Genomic DNA, 22,832 nt, shown 5'->3' on the forward strand with positions numbered 1-22,832 from the left:
AGCATGGAAAGCGGCGGAGTTACAGTTATAAGGAACAAATGGACTTGCGCAATTGAATCTGAGAAGATTGTAGAGTGTACGTTCTGGAATTTCCATTTGGCAAATTTAAATTCTGTTAGTTCGATCCTGAGGGAGGTCTGTTAATTTGACCGAAAACATTAGATAAGTTTTTTAAAACAGACTGCATTTTAAAGGTATTTGGAGTTTATTAATTAGTAATGCAGGTAAAGATTTATATTTATATTCTTACTTAACTTACCTTCTTTATTAGATCTTGCATAAACATGTTCAAATGTTAATGAATACTGAGTATTATTATGAAACATAAATAATGGACAGGAATCGTGAGTTATAACAAGATATTTAACACCTTTCTTCTCATGACATGTCATAACATATGGTTTAGTATACAGTTTTTCTGGTTCGGGAATCGAAAAAGTGTATCTTCGATCAAATTTCATATTTTGTTGAATGCAAACGGGATAGCTCCAATATTCAAAATTTTTAATGTATTCGTCAGTTTCTTGATTTGTCGAATGATAAAATTCAAAATAGTGGCTCAACTTATTATCGTTTTCACGGAACAATGACACATCGGAAATTTCCCAAAACAATAAAGGTTGTACAGAACAGTTATCGGAGGTTGATTTTATCTTCATTGGCTTCTGACAGTTCGACATTTTCTAATATAATAAAATTGACTTTAACAATTTATTTATTACATAAACAGATTCCTTTTTGTTCTTTCAAATAAAATAAATTACCTGAAGTGATGTTAATGATATATAACTAATCATGTGGAGGTCTTTATTCGAATTATTAGTAATATAAATTGTTGGCTGAATGGTAACAATATTAATTCCTTCTTCTTTTAATGATGATACAAGAAGCAGACATATCTAAATAAATGTTTAGTATGAAATTTATTGAATTTATTAAGTTTTTATTATGTCAAATAACGTAAGAGTAAATATACTTTCGAAATTTTATTGTCAACCACTTCAATGGGTATAGTTGCATAACCAAATAAAGGCAAAACGTCTTCCATTTTTGACCAGTACAATCTGTCTTGATCACTAATCCGTAATGATTTAGAAAAGAATGATTTTCCTTGATGTTGTACTCCTATTTGGAAAGATTTCTGTAGAAAAATTTAAATATAATAAACTCATTAACACTCCAAAATTTCAAAATAAATATAAGAAAAATTCCTTTATTAAAATTAGTGTAGAGAAACAAACATCAATTTCTTTGTACAGCAATGTAATAAAATAGAGCATCGATTATCCGACTCAATTGGGGACTCAGGTTGGTCGGATAACTGAAAAAATCGGATAACCGAAAAGAAGGAAAAAAATACATTATTACTACAGTATATTAGTATATCCCATGTAATTAGTATATTAGTATATCGCTATTAACCAACTTTGCGTTGAATTTTCATCGATGTTATGCCTAACAATTTTTTTTTTTTTTAAATCATCGCTATTGTATCGTTAAAAATTATTTTAAAATTATTTTATTGCTCACAAAACAAACAACCACTCATAATTAGAAAATTAAGTCTCGTTTAAATACTGGCCTCCCTTCAATGGTCCGGCTCAACCATTTGCCAGCTAAAACATGCAAAAATTTAACAAAAATAATATTAAAATAGCCAAGACATAGTCAAATATTGTAGTGCCACATCACTACGGACATTTGAAATTTGCTGACTAGAACGGTCGGTTAACCGAAGTGACGGTTAATTGGGGGTCGGATAATCGATGCTCTACTGTATTTGGATAATCTGCCAAATGAGAATGCCTCTTGGGAGGACATTCTATGAAAAACCAGCTCCTATTTGGGTATTATATACATAAAGAAAACCTAGAAAACTCCACATAACCAGTCTCTTGGTAAGGCACAAGGCCACGACCAATTAACTGTGTTCGGTAGTGTTATCCACTTGGGCACTTAAACAGAAAGTATTCAAGAATGATTTGTTGAGTTAAACTTGAATTTTACATAAGAGTTTTCATGAATCATCCCCAGAGGTGGAAACAGGTCTGAAAGCACTAAAAAACTGAAGTTTGTTTTTCTACTTTGACTAAAAGCATTAAGTTTTTTTTATTAAACTTATGACTTTAGCAAGTCATAAGACAAAAATTTTTACTTGAAGAGATGGAGGAGTAAAGATGGAGTAACGATTTATCTTCCATTCCTGTCCGTTATCATCCAACATGTATAAATCTATGTTAGTTTTATTAATAAGGAGACCGTATGGTTTAACGTCGATTAAGATAGTGTTACAACCGGGCCACTGCTGTGATAATCCAACCTGTAACTCTATATCAGGTAACTCCGAAGGTTTAGATATACAGGAAAAATGATTCGGTTTTGGAATATTTGGTAATGTTGAATTATTTTTAAAGAGTTCTTTGATTTCACTGAAAAATAAAAACCAAATTTAATTAGTTAAATAACAAAAAATTTATGTTGTTCAAGTTTACTAATATATATCCATCATAACAATCTTTTATGAGAATGCATTTATAAATTCTAGATGCCACTATATATTTATTCTGTACATGAATGAAAGTGTGTACATAAATTTGATCAAAGAATTCTAAAGGTCAAACAAAGAAACAAAAACACATACAGTCGACACCCTATAACACTGTTGATAATTCCATTTTATATGAAATCCATGTTGTACGAGTCACTTAGATTTTACAAATATGTGTGCCAGGCTGTGAATGGCTCACGTATTTGTAAAATCTAAGTGACTCGTACAACATGGATTTCATATAAAATGGAATTATCAACAGTGTTATAGGGGGGTCGACTTTACATACATACACACATACATACATACATACGCAGGATGGCCCATAAGAATTTAGTAGAATAAGATATATTTTAAATCTTCTGAAACCATGTTGTCTTTATTTCTTTGATTCACTAACACAAGGTGTGTTTCTATTTCAAAACTTTGTGGCATTCCATCTTTATTTAGCTGATCAACTAAATAAAGACGGAATACCGCCAAGTGTTGAAATAGAAACACACCTTGTGTTAGTGAATCAAAAAAAATAAGTTCGGTAGACTATCAATACAGCTTTCAGGTTAGATACTTCTTTTATTGTTTTGACATATGCATTTCGGACTTATATATATTTTAAGTCCCTCTTCTGTTCAAAACTAAGGTTATGTCTTTTAAAACCACAGTGTATAACAGGTAACATTGGAACGGGTAACTTTCCAATGTTACCCGTTATACACCGTGGTTTTAAAAGACAGAACCTTAGTTTTGAACTGAAGAGGGACTTAAAATATATATAAGTCCGAAATGCATATGTCAAAACAATAAAAGAAGTATCTAACCTGAAAGCTGTATTGATAGTCTACCGAACTGAATTGATCGGATTAAAGAGACACATTCACAACGAAATAGCAGCTACCATAAGTGATATTTTAGAAGAAAAAAAATAAGATATATGCTGATCTTTATTCTCTTACAGGTGAAGCATGGTACTAAGTAAAAAGAAACAAATTCAAGTTATTTTGGTGTTGGGAAGTCACAGTCAGTGTAAAGTTGGCAAAGAGTTTAATAGGTTGATCCAGACTTTCCGCTACTCACATGCAGCAATCTGGATGCATCTTGTTAAATTCTTTGATGACTTCTCACACATTGTGGGTCCCCACCACCAAATTAATTGGATTCTTATCTCCTCAGTGCCATGCTTTGCCTGTAAAAGAGTAAACAAAGATCATCTTAACTCCAATTACTCCAGACTTATGGAACACCCTGCATACATTCTAAAGAAACTTGTCATAAGATTTGTATCATTCAATATAATTTTCAATAACTTACATTCTTGGAATTCAATATCATATAAAATATTTTAACACATTACCTGGTAATTTCAGCATTATCATAGGGCCAGCATAATGATTGAATAGACGTAGTATGATTATACAGAAGTGAATAGTCAATATCAGATGATGTTTCTTTAATTTCATCGATTAGAGAAGAGGAAAGTGAAATTGCCGGAGCAGACATTTTCATACCTTTAATTAAAATATTATAATGCCATACATATTTATTTTTTATACATTAAGAACTGTTATTAGAAAATAAAATATTTTAAAGACTGACCAGGTGCCATCTGAAAACTCAGAGAGTAACAAAGATTTGCATCGCCTATGGTAAGGAGTTGATGTTCTTCACCTTGACCAGAAATTTCAACACAGTGTGAGATATGATTATCCAGATGTGCTAATAATGGATGTGGTAAATGATTGCGAACCATAAATACTGGAGAAAATAAAATCTAAATAAAGAATTAGTAAGATTACTTAATAAATTTTTTGTAGTAGAAAATAATATTGAAGATAGTCAAGCACTTACCAGTGTGCTACTGATTTTCTGTGTTATTTGCTGATCTAATATGTGACACCAGAAAGATAAGTAATGAGAACTATCTTTCATTGGTAGCTTAATTAAAAAAAAAACAATAATTTTATTAATAAATTTTTTTTTAATTCTGATAAAATGACATGTCTATAATAAAAATCAAATTATGGATGATTAAAGCTATTTCAGATAATTTAAAATAGCAATACACAAAATTTTTCATTCTATATTCTTATTCTTTATCATTTTTTTGAATTTCTGATGCTAGAAGGACTTCAAAAAACAATTTTATTCATCTTTTTAGGAGCAGAAAAGTCTATAAAAAAAAGGCAAACTTCATTATTTTTTTGTTCCTGTGATATGAAAAGAATGCAGTGAGATGTGTGGTCATATGCCATATTTTTGTATATCGTGATTATGTCAAAATGCAAAATAGTTTAATTTCTATTAAACAAAAATTACTACATTAACCCTTTAAATAAAATTTTCTGTGTAATATATAAATAAATGTTTATGTTATCTGTTCCATTTACTAGATAAAGAGTTTAAATGGTATTGGATTAACCAGAACTTTTAATAACTGGGATAGCATTTTCCGTATTCACCTCGAATAATAGTGTGTCTACTCTAATTTTAAAATTTGGCATAACTAAAGTAACATTGTTTTATATATCTGTCAGTTGTATTTTAGTAGATGATGACACACTAGAATATACATGATAGTTTAAATGTGTAGAGAGATTTATTTATTTTGTAAGCATAATTTATGTAAGCCCTTTTTGTCCTCCTTTCATACCTAGAGATTGGCTAATATAGTCTGCGAAGGACTAATTGTCGTCCTGGAGTTTTAATTACAAAATAAAGGTTCACTCTGCTGAAGCCCTCCTCAGATTGCATAATCTAATTGCATAATTTAATTCCAAGGTGTAAAATGGACAAATTATGAAAATAATTTTACCCTTATTTAGTATTTTTCTGATCTTGGGATCCAATCCATACAGGAATCTTAATTGTCAATATTTAAAAATATATATTTTAAATATATATATATAATATAGAGACACAATCAGATAAAATTTCCCTGCTTGAAAAAAATATACTGAATATATTGTTCTAAAGATTATTGATATCTGTTGTTCCCAAGATATGCAGTAGTTAAATGAAACAATGGGTAACATGATGTTTCAGTTATCAAACCAGATGTGTAGTGGCAGCTCAAAATGGTGGCTGCTTCGAAAAGTGATTCCAAGTCAAACTTTTTGGAGTCATATGCTTTCTTCAGGCACAAGGACAATCAGCAGTCACATTCTATCAACATCTTGGACAGTACAGTATATGGAGGTAATGTGATGTCGAAACAACAAGTATAGAAATGGGGTCACACATTTAGAGATGACAGGGAAAGTATTAGCAACGACAACTCCTGTTACATTTTGGAACATCCACCCTACTGGCACCTAGCAATTTTCATCTGTTCCCTGCCTTAAAGGAGCACATGTTCAACCATTGCTTTACATATAACGATACATACGACAAAGGTACTACAATAATGTGGCTACAACAGTAGAGCCGGGACTTCTACGCATTAGGGATGGAAAACTTATCTCTCACAGTGACAAATGTCCAAACCATAATGGGAACTATGTGAAAAAAATAAAGTATTGTTGTCACTTTAAAATCACCTTATCAGTGTACAATGGTGGAACTTTGTCTTCCATACATTAATTAAGAAAACTTTTTTCCTGGTTGCCCCTCATATATTTTAAAATAAACAAATGAATTTCCATATAAAAAAAATAACCAACATAAACTAAGACATAATAAATTAGATAATAAATTAATATTTTACCTTAATTAATTGATTTGGCACTTTGTTTTTCGTAATTGTAACGCTTTCGGACCAGGGAGTGTCAAGCCCCATCAGTCTCACTCGAAATGCCCCAATCTGATTTTTACTGAAGATAAATGATGGCAGAATACTCTGCTTATTTAAACCCAATGTTAATTTATGTCCCGTCCAATCTCTGACAGGAAGAAAAGGATTGATAGTCTGTAACTGAACTTCTAAATTTTGGTTTAGTTTATTTGAAATCATTAACTGTCCATTGATAATTATCTGAAAGCAATTAAACAATTATGAAAATGTCATTAATGTTAAAAGATGCTTATTAATAAATTTTTTAATTAAAAATAAGTTACCTGTTTCTGCACATTAGATAAAGAAACTATTTTGATAATCAATGTAATTGAATATTCTTTATTTTTCACTGTCTGAATCAAAGTCATGCTTGAATCTATACTAAATGCTTCACACCATTTCCATTTCATGTTCTCCAAACAGACATGAATTTGCTATAAAAATATTAAAATGAAAAAATTTAACAGACGTTCTACTGAAATAATTGAGAAAAAAAATAAATAATAGTATATATATACAAAATTGTTAGAGTTAATTAGTGAAGTACGAAAAAATGGAGAAATTAGCACAGAACAAATTTAATTAGTATGAAAGAGTAGAATGATATAGAAGCTGATCCTGCAACAAGTGGAAACCTTTTCCCACTTATTGCAGGATCACCTTTTATATCATAAAATAATAAGGGTGATGATAACTGTGTGACACTATTCTCCTATAAAAATATATTTAACAATGTTTGGATAAAGTTTTTGTATTATTTGATCTGAATTGGAATATTTTAAATACAGTGATAATGATGATGATAATGATAATGAGGTCCCTTAACTAATGACAAACTGCAAATGATTATGCAGCCATACAATGCTATGGGTACTACCAGATCTTGAACATTTCATGTGATGCTTTTCCTGAAAAGAAGTGACAAAGGGTATATTGTCATGTTTCTGAGTTGACCAAATGCTTCATTTTAAAATTGTAAATGCTGAAAATGTCACTTTGTGTAAATAGTTAGTAGAAAATTTTACTGTTGTCAAATTTTTTGCAATTTCCTATTTTCAATACATTCAATTATGCAACCGCATTTGGGGTGCAACCCATAGTTTAAGAAGCCCATAAAATATGAACAAAGTGAAATATTAACGACTAAAAAAAATAAAATACTGCAACTTTGTTACCCTATTTTCATATCACTTATCTTTTTGTCTCATAAGTGAATAAACTTCAGTAACATCTGAAGTTTATTCACTTATGAGGACATAGTATGTAATTACAAGAGAAAATATGTGAAAATAAATGTGGAGAAATAAGTTTTATCAAAATGCTTCAGAAGTGTGACCTATTATTTGGACAAAGACCTGTTCGTGTTTAGAGCTACATACTCACCAAGTTTCGTTTGAATCAAAGGCCCTCTCCTTGTCTCCTAATAAGAATCATTCTTGAATAATTTAATGAATAATTCCAAATAACACATTTGTACACAATGTTTAAACAGTATTTCACATGTTTTGTTATGTCAAAATTTTTGTTTTAGTCTACTGAAAAAAGACCCAAAAAATTCTCCAAATTTTCTGTTGGTTGATAAAAAAAATTCCCAATCTGGAAACATTGGGTTGCATTGCATGGAAACTGCGTTCGGTTCTTGATGTCACTTCTTATTTTTCTGCCTGGACTTGCCATGTGACATCATGAAATCACTAGGTGTCTTGTGTATGTGCGCTAGACATTCTGCTATTTTTTTCGCAAGTGTGCTGTGTGATTCAATTTTATGCTGAATATCAAAATAAGTGGACTAAGGTTTTTATCGTTAGCATTATATTTTTATCACCATTTTAATAAATATCAGCAAGTGGCAATTTTGGCACTATACAGCAAAACCCCTCTAGAAGGCTGTTTAGAACTGTTTTCTTTAATAATGGATTGGAAGCTGATATTTGATCTTAAAATAATTTATCCTGTTGGTTTGCTTAGACATTGTCATTTTAACAAATATTTTTAGCTTTAAGTTAAGAATAAAATTTTACATAAAACAATTAGAATATTAAAAATTATTTAATTTTAATGCACTCTTTTAAATATTCCAAATTTTATTATTACAGGTAACTCCCCGTATAATACAGCACTTCTATAGCACGGATTCACTCTAACATGGTTCGAGAATTGGGAACATCCCCCATATAACATGATGCTTTTATAGCACGGGTTCACTCTAACACGGTTCAGGAATTGGGTAAAACCCTCATACAACATAAAATGTAATAAAGGGTGCATTCTTTTATACCTCTGCGTAACTCCATGCGAGCATTCTAATTTTTTTCGTGGCTACTTTGAATGCTCTTTCAACAAATAATCCATTTAATGGTTAAATTTTACAATTGGGACCCTTCTTTTGCCTCTAAAAGCTCATTTTAGAATTATAGATTCCTCCACACGATACTATCGATAGTGTAGACACTGCCATCTTTCTTTTACTGTCATTCCTAAATGCCTACAAACAGCAGTGCACTCCCATTGCAGAGCAACTGCTATTAACAAACACACCCACAAACTGTTACCAGTTGATGATGCTCATGCTAGATCATCATATGAAATGAATAATCCTCTGGTAAAATATTTACTTAAATACTAAATAAGTATTTTACCTATGAAAAAAATGAATAATAAATGTTTAACAACATGTTTATTAATTTTTGAAACCTAACCCCTCTTTTCGCACTAGTTCTTTGTTTCATATAACATGGATTCGCATAACACTGCAACTTTCTGGAATGTAATTCCTGTGTTATACAGGGGTTACTTATATTTGAAATTTTTTCCAACAAATTTAACTGTCATTTAATGCATTTTTAAAAAACTAAAACAGGAAATTATTTTTCAGAAATTATAAAAACTCCATAAACATGAGTCATTTACACATTTCTTAATATTTAACAAATATGTCAAATGCAAGAATATTATACTCATAGGGCAAGAAAGAGTTAAAAATAAAAAAAAAACAGAACTGGTATAATAAGTAGTTAAAGGAGAAAATATCCAATAAAATTATAAGAAAAGTTTAGATATATAAATAGAAAGAATAGTGATAAATTTACAAAAGCTATCTTGAATGTAAAGATAAAAAGAAATAAAAGAAAAGGAAAATGAGATAAAGATGGATTAATAAAATGAAAATACACTACACAAAAAAAAAAGGAATAAACTTAGAATCTATAGTTAATGTGACAGAAAATCAAAAGATACGGAGAAAATTTATAAATTGAAAAATACAAATTGACAAAGATTAATCTCTCACAATTTGTTCTCCCTCCTGCCACTTGTACATCCAGAAGGATATTAAATAAGAGATAATGATAAATATTTCATAATTTATCTGAGCTGTTTTTATCTTTTGTTTTTTGACTGTGTTTAAAAATTATAATTAAAAATATGATTTGTATGTTAACTTTAATCTAATTTAAAATATACTGATATTTAAATTATTGATATTATCTATACTGATATTATAAAGAGGTAAAGTTTGTAAGTTTCGATGTAGGGGTACTCTCCGAAACTACTCTTCCGATTTCAAAAATTCTTTCACCAATATTTAGAATGGAACTTCAGGATGGACATAGGCTGTATATTATTCCGTTAAACATTCATATAAATTAAAAGATATCATCTATGATTAAGGCTTTTATGTCCAACAGATGGTGCTAACTCTGCGTGTACGACGACCTAAGTTTGCTTTTCTGTGAGGCATTATGCGTTTCTGTGAGGATGAACTAAAGCAGATCATCTTCTATCTGTCTATATAAATAAAAATATAATGTTCATTTGTTTCTCCCGATTCCTTTGAAACTTTGACACAACGTTGCATTCGAATACACATGTGTTTTTATATAATATACGTGTCGAAATTCCCCCCACTGGTGTGGAGATGGACAGGATTAAAGCTTACTGTGAAGAACTTAGCTTCTATTATACTATTTTAGATGCGGTTTTTTGCTGTGACATCATGAAATCACTAGGTGTCTTGTGTATGTGCGCTAGACATTCTGCTATTTTTTTCGCAAGTGTGCTGTGTGATTCAGTTTTATGCTGAATATCAAAATAAGTGGACTAAGGTTTTTATCGTTAGCATTATATTTTTATCACCATTTTAATAAATATAAGCAAGTCACACATTTAGAGATGACAGGGAAAGTATTAGCAACGACAACTCCTGTTACATTTTGGAACATCCACCCTACTGGCACCTAGCAATTTTCATCTGTTCCCTGCCTTAAAGGAGCACATGTTCAACCATTGCTTTACATATAACGATACATACAACAAAGGTACTACAATAATGTGGCTACAACAGTAGAGCCGGGACTTCTACGCATTAGGGATGGAAAACTTATCTCTCACAGTGACAAATGTCCAAACCATAATGGGAACTATGTGAAAAAAATAAAGTATTGTTGTCACTTTAAAATCACCTTATCAGTGTACAATGGTGGAACTTTGTCTTCCATACATTAATTAAGAAAACTTTTTTCCTGGTTGCCCCTCATATATTTTAAAATAAACAAATGAATTTCCATATAAAAAAAATAACCAACATAAACTAAGACATAATAAATTAGATAATAAATTAATATTTTACCTTAATTAATTGATTTGGCACTTTGTTTTTCGTAATTGTAACNGAACCCTTCTTTTGCCTCTAAAAGCTCATTTTAGAATTATAGATTCCTCCACACGATACTATCGATAGTGTAGACACTGCCATCTTTCTTTTACTGTCATTCCTAAATGCCTACAAACAGCAGTGCACTCCCATTGCAGAGCAACTGCTATTAACAAACACACCCACAAACTGTTACCAGTTGATGATGCTCATGCTAGATCATCATATGAAATGAATAATCCTCTGGTAAAATATTTACTTAAATACTAAATAAGTATTTTACCTATGAAAAAAATGAATAATAAATGTTTAACAACATGTTTATTAATTTTTGAAACCTAACCCCTCTTTTCGCACTAGTTCTTTGTTTCATATAACATGGATTCGCATAACACTGCAACTTTCTGGAATGTAATTCCTGTGTTATACAGGGGTTACTTATATTTGAAATTTTTTCCAACAAATTTAACTGTCATTTAATGCATTTTTAAAAAACTAAAACAGGAAATTATTTTTCAGAAATTATAAAAACTCCATAAACATGAGTCATTTACACATTTCTTAATATTTAACAAATATGTCAAATGCAAGAATATTATACTCATAGGGCAAGAAAGAGTTAAAAATAAAAAAAAAACAGAACTGGTATAATAAGTAGTTAAAGGAGAAAATATCCAATAAAATTATAAGAAAAGTTTAGATATATAAATAGAAAGAATAGTGATAAATTTACAAAAGCTATCTTGAATGTAAAGATAAAAAGAAATAAAAGAAAAGGAAAATGAGATAAAGATGGATTAATACTCCAAACAGACATGAATTTGCTATAAAAATATTAAAATGAAAAAATTTAACAGACGTTCTACTGAAATAATTGAGAAAAAAAATAAATAATAGTATATATATACAAAATTGTTAGAGTTAATTAGTGAAGTACGAAAAAATGGAGAAATTAGCACAGAACAAATTTAATTAGTATGAAAGAGTAGAATGATATAGAAGCTGATCCTGCAACAAGTGGAAACCTTTTCCCACTTATTGCAGGATCACCTTTTATATCATAAAATAATAAGGGTGATGATAACTGTGTGACACTATTCTCCTATAAAAATATATTTAACAATGTTTGGATAAAGTTTTTGTATTATTTGATCTGAATTGGAATATTTTAAATACAGTGATAATGATGATGATAATGATAATGAGGTCCCTTAACTAATGACAAACTGCAAATGATTATGCAGCCATACAATGCTATGGGTACTACCAGATCTTGAACATTTCATGTGATGCTTTTCCTGAAAATAAGTGACAAAGGGTATATTGTCATGTTTCTGAGTTGACCAAATGCTTCATTTTAAAATTGTAAATGCTGAAAATGTCACTTTGTGTAAATAGTTAGTAGAAAATTTTACTGTTGTCAAATTTTTTGCAATTTCCTATTTTCAATACATTCAATTATGCAACCGCATTTGGGGTGCAACCCATAGTTTAAGAAGCCCATAAAATATGAACAAAGTGAAATATTAACGACTAAAAAAAATAAAATACTGCAACTTTGTTACCCTATTTTCATATCACTTATCTTTTTGTCTCATAAGTGAATAAACTTCAGTAACATCTGAAGTTTATTCACTTATGAGGACATAGTATGTAATTACAAGAGAAAATATGTGAAAATAAATGTGGAGAAATAAGTTTTATCAAAATGCTTCAGAAGTGTGACCTATTATTTGGACAAAGACCTGTTCGTGTTTAGAGCTACATACTCACCAAGTTTCGTTTGAATCAAAGGCCCTCTCCTTGTCTCCTAATAAGAATCATTCTTGAATAATTTAATGAATAATTCCAAATAACACATTTGTACACAATGTTTAAACAGTATTTCACATGTTTTGTTATGTCAAAATTTTTGTTTTAGTCTACTGAAAAAAGACCCAAAAAATTCTCCAAATTTTCTGTTGGTTGATAAAAAAAATTCCCAATCTGGAAACATTGGGCTGCATTGCATGGAAACTGCGTTCGGTTCTTGATGTCACTTCTTATTTTTCTGCCTGGACTTGCCATGTGACATCATGAAATCACTAGGTGTCTTGTGTATGTGCGCTAGACATTCTGCTATTTTTTTCGCAAGTGTGCTGTGTGATTCAATNATATTCTGGCCCTTTTGTTCTTAAAATATTGTCTAAGTCGGACCTTCTGCTTTTAACAACCCACTGAGTGCATCTGAAAATCAATATAAACACATACGTTGAATGATAACAATATTTTAAATGAGGAATGTTGATATAAATGAAAACAATCTAATTGCTTATGAATTTACTTACAGTACACTTGTTTGTTTTTAGGGAATCTGTAAAACGACTTGCGATCACTTTGTATCTTATAGTTAAAGCAGCCATACATAGCGCAAATAACCCCTCTTCCGGCCATTCTAATTATTATGAGATATAAAAATGTTCAAAACTATATTAATATTAATATAGTAATATATATATAATAATATAAGACCATTATATCTATCCTTCACTCAGTCAATCCCAATGCAAGCCAGACTTACAATATGTAAAAGTAGGTTCACACTTTAACCAACTAAACTAACTGATATGACTGACAACTCAAACATCTTTGGCCAAAAGTACTTGCACTAGCAATTGGCAGTTATAATCTGTCTATGAAAAGAATCAACTTGAGTATTAACCAATGAACATCAGTTACTGATCACTTAGTTGTGGCAAGTTACTTCCAGTTTCTTTCTCATTTGTTAAACATATTACAGTCATTATAAACAGTATTATGAAACTTCACGATTCTATGATTCTTTACAGTTAACAAATGCTATAAAAAATTAACAGAAAAGTTGTTCTGCCATCTAGTGAAACAAAACAAAATAAAATTCACAAATCACCTCACATATTAAGTGAAAAGTGCTGACTAAGGAATGTGCTGAATGGTTTAACTGAAGTGACATCATGCGTGATGTTGCTGTCAAGCATGATTCTTTCCATAGACAGATTATACTGGTTGTTTACCATTCAGCCATTAAAATCAATAGTACATCTTGACAAATGACATCACCCATCTTTATTCTCGAGAGAAAGTCATGACTACTTTTTCTTTACATCACAAACTGACCACTTTGAGGAAGCTGATATGCGACTGCTATCCAAAAAACATTCAAGTGGTTCATACTGAATCGATTTGCCAACAGTTATTTAATTTTTTGAATTGGTGGATGATCGACAATGGTTATTATGAAAACATGATGTAGAATTGGCTTGGTTAACAGTGTGAACCCACCTTAATGATTAAAAATTAACAGAAAAGTTGTTCTGCCATCTAGTGAAACAAAACAAAATAAAATTCACAAATCACCTCACATATTAAGTGAAAAGTGCTGACTAAGGAATGTGCTGAATGGTTTAACTGAAGTGACATCATGCGTGATGTTGCTGTCAAGCATGATTCTTTCCATAGACAGATTATACTGGTTGTTTACCATTCAGCCATTAAAATCAATAGTACATCTTGACAAATGACATCACCCATCTTTATTCTCGAGAGAAAGTCATGACTACTTTTTCTTTACATCACAAACTGACCACTTTGAGGAAGCTGATATGCGACTGCTATCCAAAAAACATTCAAGTGGTTCATACTGAATCGATTTGCCAACAGTTATTTAATTTTTTGAATTGGTGGATGATCGACAATGGTTATTATGAAAACATGATGTAGAATTGGCTTGGTTAACAGTGTGAACCCACCTTAATGATTAAAAATTAACAGAAAAGTTGTTCTGCCATCTAGTGAAACAAAACAAAATAAAATTCACAAATCACCTCACATATTAAGTGAAAAGTGCTGACTAAGGAATGTGCTGAACACAATACAGCCTACAATGTGCTGGTGTGTTGCATTAATCAATCAAACAATTAATAAAATAATTTAAAGTATTGAATTTTTATGTAACCAGACCTTTTTATTGTTGTGTGATTTCCAACTGTAAGCATGCATTTTCTGACTAGGTAACATAATGGCTTCATCAGTATCAATCTAGCAAAAACAAAATATTGTTTTTAAGTGTTAAAATATCATTTTTAATAGAATTTATTTTTAAAAATTTATAATTACTTGTCCAACATAAATTGTTTGTTGAGTATTATTACAGATAATGTAATAATTTGGTAATATTTGTTTAATTTCTGATGATTTATTTAGAACCTAGAAGAAAAAACTGATTTAAGATTTGGCAAAATTAAACAAGAACATTGAAAATAATTTCTAAACGAAATTAACTTACCTGCAACCAACTATCAATGCCGATATTTAACGTATGAATGATCGACTGACTTATTTGAATGAAGCATGGATGAATGGTAACTTTGATCTCGTATATAGGAGGCTTTGAAAAAAATCATATGAAATTAATACAAGCATTACATTTGATATTGAAATGTCAAGAATTAAATATTAAATATTTACTTGAGAATTTTTAAATTATGTAGAAGAATTTTATTTTATAGATAGATTAAATTTTAATGTATTTTAATGTAAAAATGAATCCAAAATGTAAAAGTGAAGATAAATACAAAAAATATCACTATTATCATGGAAACTAAACTGGGCATTACAAAATTAACAAATGCAAAAATAAATGTGTTAGGGGGAATAAAACTAGTACTAAGCAATAGTGAGAGGATAAACAAGCAAAGTATTCTATTAAGTATGTTGAAGAATCAAACACTGACAATAAGTTATTCTGTGTACAAATGTACTTTCTAGGTTAGTTTTTGACATACAACAAAACCTCAGGAACCTAACCTGTTTGTAAGAAGGAGAGTTCCTATATTAAACATCAATATAAGTACAGTGACCCCCCTATAATTACGGTCCCTATAATTACGATTCCTATAAAACTACGAAAAAATTGTGACCGGTATCCGTAAAAAACAGTAAAAGCCCCCTATAATTACCTCAAACGTCATTGGGCAGCCGAACTACTTTCCCGCCGTCCGTAGCACCACGCTACGGAGAGATTTCTATCGTCTGGACAGTATTATATAAATTATATATAAATTAGGTACTGTACATATAATTATATATTAATTATATATAAATTAGGTACTGTATATATAATTATATATTAACTTATTGTAACTTTGTTATAATTAAATATATAATTTCCGCCGTCTAGCGTGGCGCCACGCTACGGAGATTTTTACGCTAACTATCGTCTGTCAGTATGTAAATTAGGTACCGTAAGTCTAATACAGTACTGTAATTTTATACATTTCTTGTGAAAGAAACATTTCTTATTCAACGGCGATTAAAATTATTTATATTAATGATGTCTCCGAAGTTCTACGAAGTTTTCACAGAAAAATAAGTTGTTAGAAATCGGCCGCTCTTTGCTGAGCTGTTCCGCGACGAAAACAATGTTGAGCAATGGCAATGTCGAATGGTGACACTCGGTAAGTAATCCTACAATTTTTTGTTTATAGCGTAGTTTATACGGATTATTCCCAAAAAATATATACGTATTTTGGAAATGTTGAGTCGGATTAGTCTAGAATCGATTAATTTTATGGAAGAAAACCTTTCAATCAGCCATAGTCCGTAAACTTGACACGTGTCGGGCTGTGATTGGAACGACTCGTAAGAAATCGGATTCCTAAAGAATGGAATGTATCTATATCTTATAGGGGGGTCGACTGTATTTTCTTTCATCTTTTATCAGTGTCATTTACCTACTGTTCAATTTTTTCAGTACTTTAAAAGTAAATATAAAAATCAGAAGCATTTCAGAAGTATTTTGGCTGTAGAAATATAAACAAGAAATACTATTATAAAATTTGTTCTTATTAATATTTTACCATTTTCACCCACATTATTAATATAATTAGTTCAAAAGGAAAATGATTCAAGTTCAATTCATAATATAAAAATACTAGCCAAAATATCCAGCAATACCCAAGAACTGTAAATTTTCTTATGGTTAGATAATGTAAATCTAGCAACAATACATGATGGTTATAACACTTCACATAAGTATCTCCCTAAGAAATCTCAAGAATGTACATATACAACATAATACAAGCCAAAACTGTTAGCCAAATTTAAGCTTAAACTGCTGGATTATTTTTCTGGCTAAGTACTTGAACTATTGACCTAAACCAGTGTTTTTCAACCTTCTTGAATAAGCGACCCCTTTACAAGTTAAAAAATTCTGGTGACCCCCTAGGGCCATATTAAAACTATGTCAGTGATTTTAAAAACTACATATTTAATTAAGTTTCTTTCTGTTGAAACCTAAAATATTGATCAAAAAGCCAATTGTACTGTAAAATAAACAGGCACAGCCTTCTCACTGAGATTGTAGTTTTTTTTTTTATTGTAGTATAGGACCTACAAACACTTGTTTTTTTCTTTTACCCATGACTCCCCGTGTAAGGCTTTGTGACCCCCCTGGGAGTCGCGACCCACAGGTTGAAAAACACTGACCTAGACTAGACAAAGGGAGTTCAGATTCTATTCTGGGCCAGTCTGTTCTTCCAGAATTTAATTTTATAACTAAAAAAGTTTCAAAGAAAAAGAAAAAAAAATGAACCAGACATTTCTAAATTCAATAAATACAGTCCAAAGCTGTATTTATTAAAATTTCTGGCAGCCAGTGGCATGACATATAGACAAAACTGAAGATCTACTTTCAGTATGACATGAAAAATATACTTTGTCATTGTCAGAAAGCCATGGTCCTCTACTCTCCTCTCTGTTAGCAGTCAGCAGTTAATGATGTCCTTTGTCTCAGACTGGACAGAGCAATCAATGCATCACATCTGAGTCAGCAAGCACCTCATGGACAAAGATATGTTTGAATTGGTGTTCTCTATCAGTATAACCCCAAAGTGGGATAACAGAAAGTTTCAAAATCTAGAAGTGGCTGAAAATACCTATAAATATGGAAAAAGAGAGAAAAGGTCTTTTGCTTGATATAAGCAACCATAGAAGAAGGGAATAAAGACTCTAAGGATTGTATAGTTTGGCTGAGAAATGAGAGGCTATATAGCCAAACAGAATGATTGTCATAGAAATAAAGTCAAAGATCCAGACTTTTGGTCTGGATCTTTGCCCAATATGACAATTGAAAAGATATCTTTTTCCAATTGTCATATTTCTACTTATTCTTTAAAAACTGGTCGACTTTTTAATTTCATACTTTAACCAAATTCAGTAAATCAATGGTAAATTGATTTATAGAATTTGACAAAACCAATAGAAACCATTTGTACTCCTTCCATAATCTGGGAAATGGAATATAATTTTAATTAAGGCATTGTTGCATAGAGAAGCACAGTAAAATTAACAAAAATATATAAAATAAATTTTCAATTTATACATGAAATTGAAAAATTAATTTTAACTTTACGTAAACATTAGTTTAATTATTATTTAATATTTAAAATAACGTAAGTTAATTACAAATATTAACAGTTTTATTGAAAATTAATTCTTAACATATATATCAATTAACAAACTTTCTCATAATGCTATTAGTAGAAGTATGTATGGCACTAGGTAGGGTGAGAATGGACATTAACCCATCATAAAATCTCATTGCCCACTTGTCCACCCATCTTGATTTAATTTATTCTATCTGTCTATATTGACCACTGTTAGGGATTTCTTTAAATACAAACTGATTGTTTGCCTTGTTCTTATTAAACTTTTTTCTGCTTATATGTCTTACAGAAAGTGAATTACTAAATTTTAAAAATTTGTATGACGATAAAATGTGCAGGTAACACCACCCACTAAGATAATGTTTTGCCCACCTTCACTCTCCTAGAATAAAAATTCTAGCACTGTTACTGAGTAGAAGAATAAGAATTCAAAAATACACTGTAAATCTATAGTTTAAGATATTGACATACCTTATCAGTCTCCATATTAACATATAAATGTCCTTGTATATCAAAAGGTTCAAACATAGTTTGCATAGTTAAACATTTATATTCCAATATTTCACATCCAATATTCATCAAAACCTAGTTTAAAAATAAACAAGAGCATTTAAAATATATTAAAAAACCATATAATATTAAATACTGATCTAATGACAGTAATTTTATTTTAAATAATATAAAATTATATTTTATGGTAATAAAGTGGTACTATAGAAAAATAAATTAATTTTTAAATATCAACAGAAAAATTTTGTACTTACATCGACTTTAAGTTGCTGATACCATTTTTTATAATTTAAAGATAAACCATCAACAGATATTAAGAGAAATTCTTGATCTAAGGGTGCTTGACCATCAAAACTAAATGGATGTAAGTTGAGAGATGGAGCTAAATAATTAAATATTAAAATTATAATAAAATTTAAAACCTAATTATCATATTTTATTTGAAATAATTTATTATATTACCTATTTTTTTGAAATGATTGTAAATAGAAATCTGAATTAAATCAAAATTCATGCTAGCTGATAAAACTGGAATAAGAGCAGGATCGAAACAAGAATCAACTCTAAGACAAGCGGCCAAGACAAGAGGTGATAATGCTCCAGACGACAGAATTTCAATTTTAGTACTAAGAACAGATAGTTTTATTATTTTAGAAATAAAAAAATCTCCTATAAAGTACAGAATAAGATTTTTAATAATATATTATTTACTCTTCTTCTGTATTAAATAAAACAATTCTCCATATTTCTGAAACAATGGCGATGTGACTGGAATCAGAACATATCACAGGTAAATCCAAATTATATTGAGATGTTTCAGATAACTGAAAATTGCAATAATTTATAAAGCAATTCTGTAATTTATCCCAATACTGAAGAGAACATTCAACTTTCTGAAATAGAAGATAAAAATCTTAGTTTTGTTTCAATTTAAAAACTTTTATGAGCATAACATTGTATACTTCAATTGATTCTTCAATTTCTGAATTATTTGAAGATGGATGTAATGGGACCGGATACACAGTAACAGATGTTAAAGTTCGTGGTTCTGGATAGCACCAAGTCATCGTACTTTGTTCCCCAGATTGTTCCTTACAAAAAACAATCTCTTGAGGCTGAGGATCAAGACCAATTCCTTCTAAAAGACATATATCACTATTGAAATCAATTGTCATTAAATACTAGTAGTTTATATATATATACATGGAAATATTAAACATATAATCAAAATTACAAATTACCAGTATCCTGTATATACTGAAATGAGCCTTTCCGCAAATCATCATTCCACTCTATTCTAGTCAGTTCTGTTGATTTATTTTTGTTTGTTGATTCTTGTGAATCATTTTCAGTATTATTCTAAATAGAAATAAAGATGAATTAGTAAATAAATTTAATATTTATCATTGCATGTATAGCATCATAACAGTATACTGGTAGCTGGAAGTAACACAAGGCATAAAAACTTGCCAACAAAAGATACAGTACAATAATTGTTTACAGAAAAAGTAACTTCATGCAGGACATTTTATAGTTATAAACTTAATTAATTGTTGCAATTATCTGAAATATCATTTTTGGCACAAATCATTAACCTATGTCCATATCTATATAGAGTTGCAAACAACATTTTGTTACCATTTCATAAGTTAGTTTAGATCATGCAAAAGATCCTGCAACAAGACATCTGACTTGGATCATAAAACTGTTCACTACTGATCCACAGCTTCTTGTTTTTTGACAAACCATAAAAAGGAAAATGCAGTTTGAAGCACATCTTGGAATAATACATATGTCGACCTACTTTAAGCAGCTGCGGGCAACTCCATGTTCACTAGACAAAGTGATTCATTCAAATGATATGCAAAATAACATGTCACCATGTGTGGCACAAAACAACATAAGTCTTTGACTGCAGGGTTGGAGCCTCTTTGGCACCTTGTCAGGATGACACCACTATGTCTTTACGGACAGACACAGAAACCAGATTGGCCATTTATTTCATTGCACAAGTGATTGCATTTGTGGGCTTTCGGACCCAAACGGAGGCAGAAAGAAATGACCAGAAAAAGTACACACCACAAGTTATCATTTAACAAAAATACCCATTTATCGATAGATAGTATTTACAAATTCTACAAGATACTGATTACAAGTTCCTACAATACTAATCCAGATGCTTAGCCCAAAGGCCAAAAGTAAGTTAGATGCTTAGCACAATTGCTAAAAGGAAGGATATATATAGAAATATACCCAACACGATCCTGATCAAGAGAGAGAGAGCTCACAGTAAGTTTGCGAGATGGTAAATACCTTAATCACTTGTTGGTCCTAGGAAGTGATAATCCTAGATTCAGTGAATCGATGATTGGTTTGATGAAGGCTCAGTGACTCTGGAAGAAGGAAAGTCTTTTTCTCTTGCGAGGGCAGCGAATGGCAACGACTGAAATCGGCGAACACACACACACTTAAGAAAAAGGGTTGATGATGACTGCCTCAGCATGTTGTCACCCCTCCCTTTTATTTGGGGGCTTCTCCTGGGTTTTTCGCATGACTTTCTTAGGGGGTTTAGTACATCAAGGCCAATAGCCACATTTTCACTCATTGATTCCAGGTGACACATTCAATGTATCATCTTCAACAAGGAAATAAGTCCACGTAAAAATAGTTTAATTTTCTTTGACAATTTTAGCAAAACAACTTTAATGAAAAACTAAACTAAACAAAAATTTTTTTCACCAAACTTGGCTCTCACAAGTCAAAACGATTATATTTCGTTTACAAAAAATGATATGGTTTGTAATGATCTAGCAAAACATCATTGTAATAAGACACCAACCGAATGCCGTAAATTAATCGGGCTATTTTTAATTAGTGCCAAATTAATTACGTAATTTATTTAGAATTTAGCATTAAAAATAGCCCGATTAATTTACGGCATTCGGTTGGTGTCTTATTATATTGGATATCGGGTTTGGAGATGTTTATTTATAAAACATCATTGGCAATGTTGTTACAAAAATGCAAACATAACTTTAGGATTTTATGAAAATGCATTTTAATAATGGTTTTCAGCAATACTTTTGGCCACCAATATATTTAAATAAATGATTTTTAAAGAAAAATATCACCTACCTAAATATATTAATTAATAATCCACAGTCAGTAAAATAGCCAAGTATAATATTTGATAAAAATATTTAATCTGAATTATTTTAATAACTAAAATATTAATTAAATCATTAATTCATTAAAGATAATAATTCAAGTATATCTGATACACAGATCTACCAGATAAACAATTTGGAAGGTTGTTTGATAATAACCATACTGTATTTCCACACAAGAAAGCACATGCTCTTATATATGATAATTGCTTGTTTTTGCATTTTTGAAACATACACTCTGCTTTGCTTATAAGAGCATGCTCTTATATATGCAGAAATATAGTATAAATTTAATTTAATATTTTCTAACAAGCCTAACACTCTTACTACTGTATTGTCCTGAAATAAAAATTTAATGTTGGAATATTTTGTTAATGCAAGATATTAGTAAATATAACCAAACAAAAGGACACACTGCTTAACTTTCATAACATACTTTATATAATTGCATTAAAAAATTCTCTGCTTCAATAGATCATATTGCTTCAGATTTAAAATGCACTTTTTAATGTGCTTTCAAACCTAAATATGTAGATGTTACTGTGAATGAATGATATCTGGCGAATATCAACATTCTCCGGTGAATGTCAGCATTCACAAAGTCGTTTTGTGTATGTGTGAAATATTTGCTAAATATCATTATTTCTCACTTACACTGGCAAATGTCCACATTCAGCATGCACTGATGATGAATGTTGAAGAAAAATATTTTTATTACATTAAG

The 22,832-nt window shown here is 30.3% G+C and overlaps 1 protein-coding gene across 2 annotated transcripts in view; it reads right to left on the reverse strand.

Moving 5' to 3' along the window:
• Positions 1–22,832, reverse strand: part of LOC111631343 (vacuolar protein sorting-associated protein 13B-like) — a 132,076-nt gene that overhangs the window by 32,902 nt on the left and 76,342 nt on the right. For both annotated transcript variants that reach the window (XM_023375568.1, XM_023375569.1), the window contains exons 24-41: positions 20,183–20,300; positions 19,904–20,079; positions 19,653–19,834; positions 19,404–19,567; positions 19,196–19,323; positions 18,903–19,016; positions 15,272–15,373; positions 15,103–15,192; positions 14,947–15,024; positions 6,599–6,751; positions 6,249–6,515; positions 4,394–4,480; positions 4,142–4,316; positions 3,900–4,053; positions 2,156–2,429; positions 977–1,141; positions 765–899; positions 260–683 (exon numbers count right to left, since the gene is read on the reverse strand). In XM_023375568.1, coding sequence (XP_023231336.1) covers positions 260–683; positions 765–899; positions 977–1,141; positions 2,156–2,429; positions 3,900–4,053; positions 4,142–4,316; positions 4,394–4,480; positions 6,249–6,515; positions 6,599–6,751; positions 14,947–15,024; positions 15,103–15,192; positions 15,272–15,373; positions 18,903–19,016; positions 19,196–19,323; positions 19,404–19,567; positions 19,653–19,834; positions 19,904–20,079; positions 20,183–20,300 — 2,986 coding nt within the window. The remainder of the gene's footprint in view (positions 1–259; positions 684–764; positions 900–976; positions 1,142–2,155; positions 2,430–3,899; positions 4,054–4,141; positions 4,317–4,393; positions 4,481–6,248; positions 6,516–6,598; positions 6,752–14,946; positions 15,025–15,102; positions 15,193–15,271; positions 15,374–18,902; positions 19,017–19,195; positions 19,324–19,403; positions 19,568–19,652; positions 19,835–19,903; positions 20,080–20,182; positions 20,301–22,832) is intronic.

This window comes from Centruroides sculpturatus, unplaced genomic scaffold (genome assembly GCF_000671375.1).
Source record: "Centruroides sculpturatus isolate CEXI.00-Female unplaced genomic scaffold, Cexi_2.0 scaffold392, whole genome shotgun sequence".
Lineage (NCBI taxonomy): Eukaryota > Metazoa > Arthropoda > Arachnida > Scorpiones > Buthidae > Centruroides > Centruroides sculpturatus.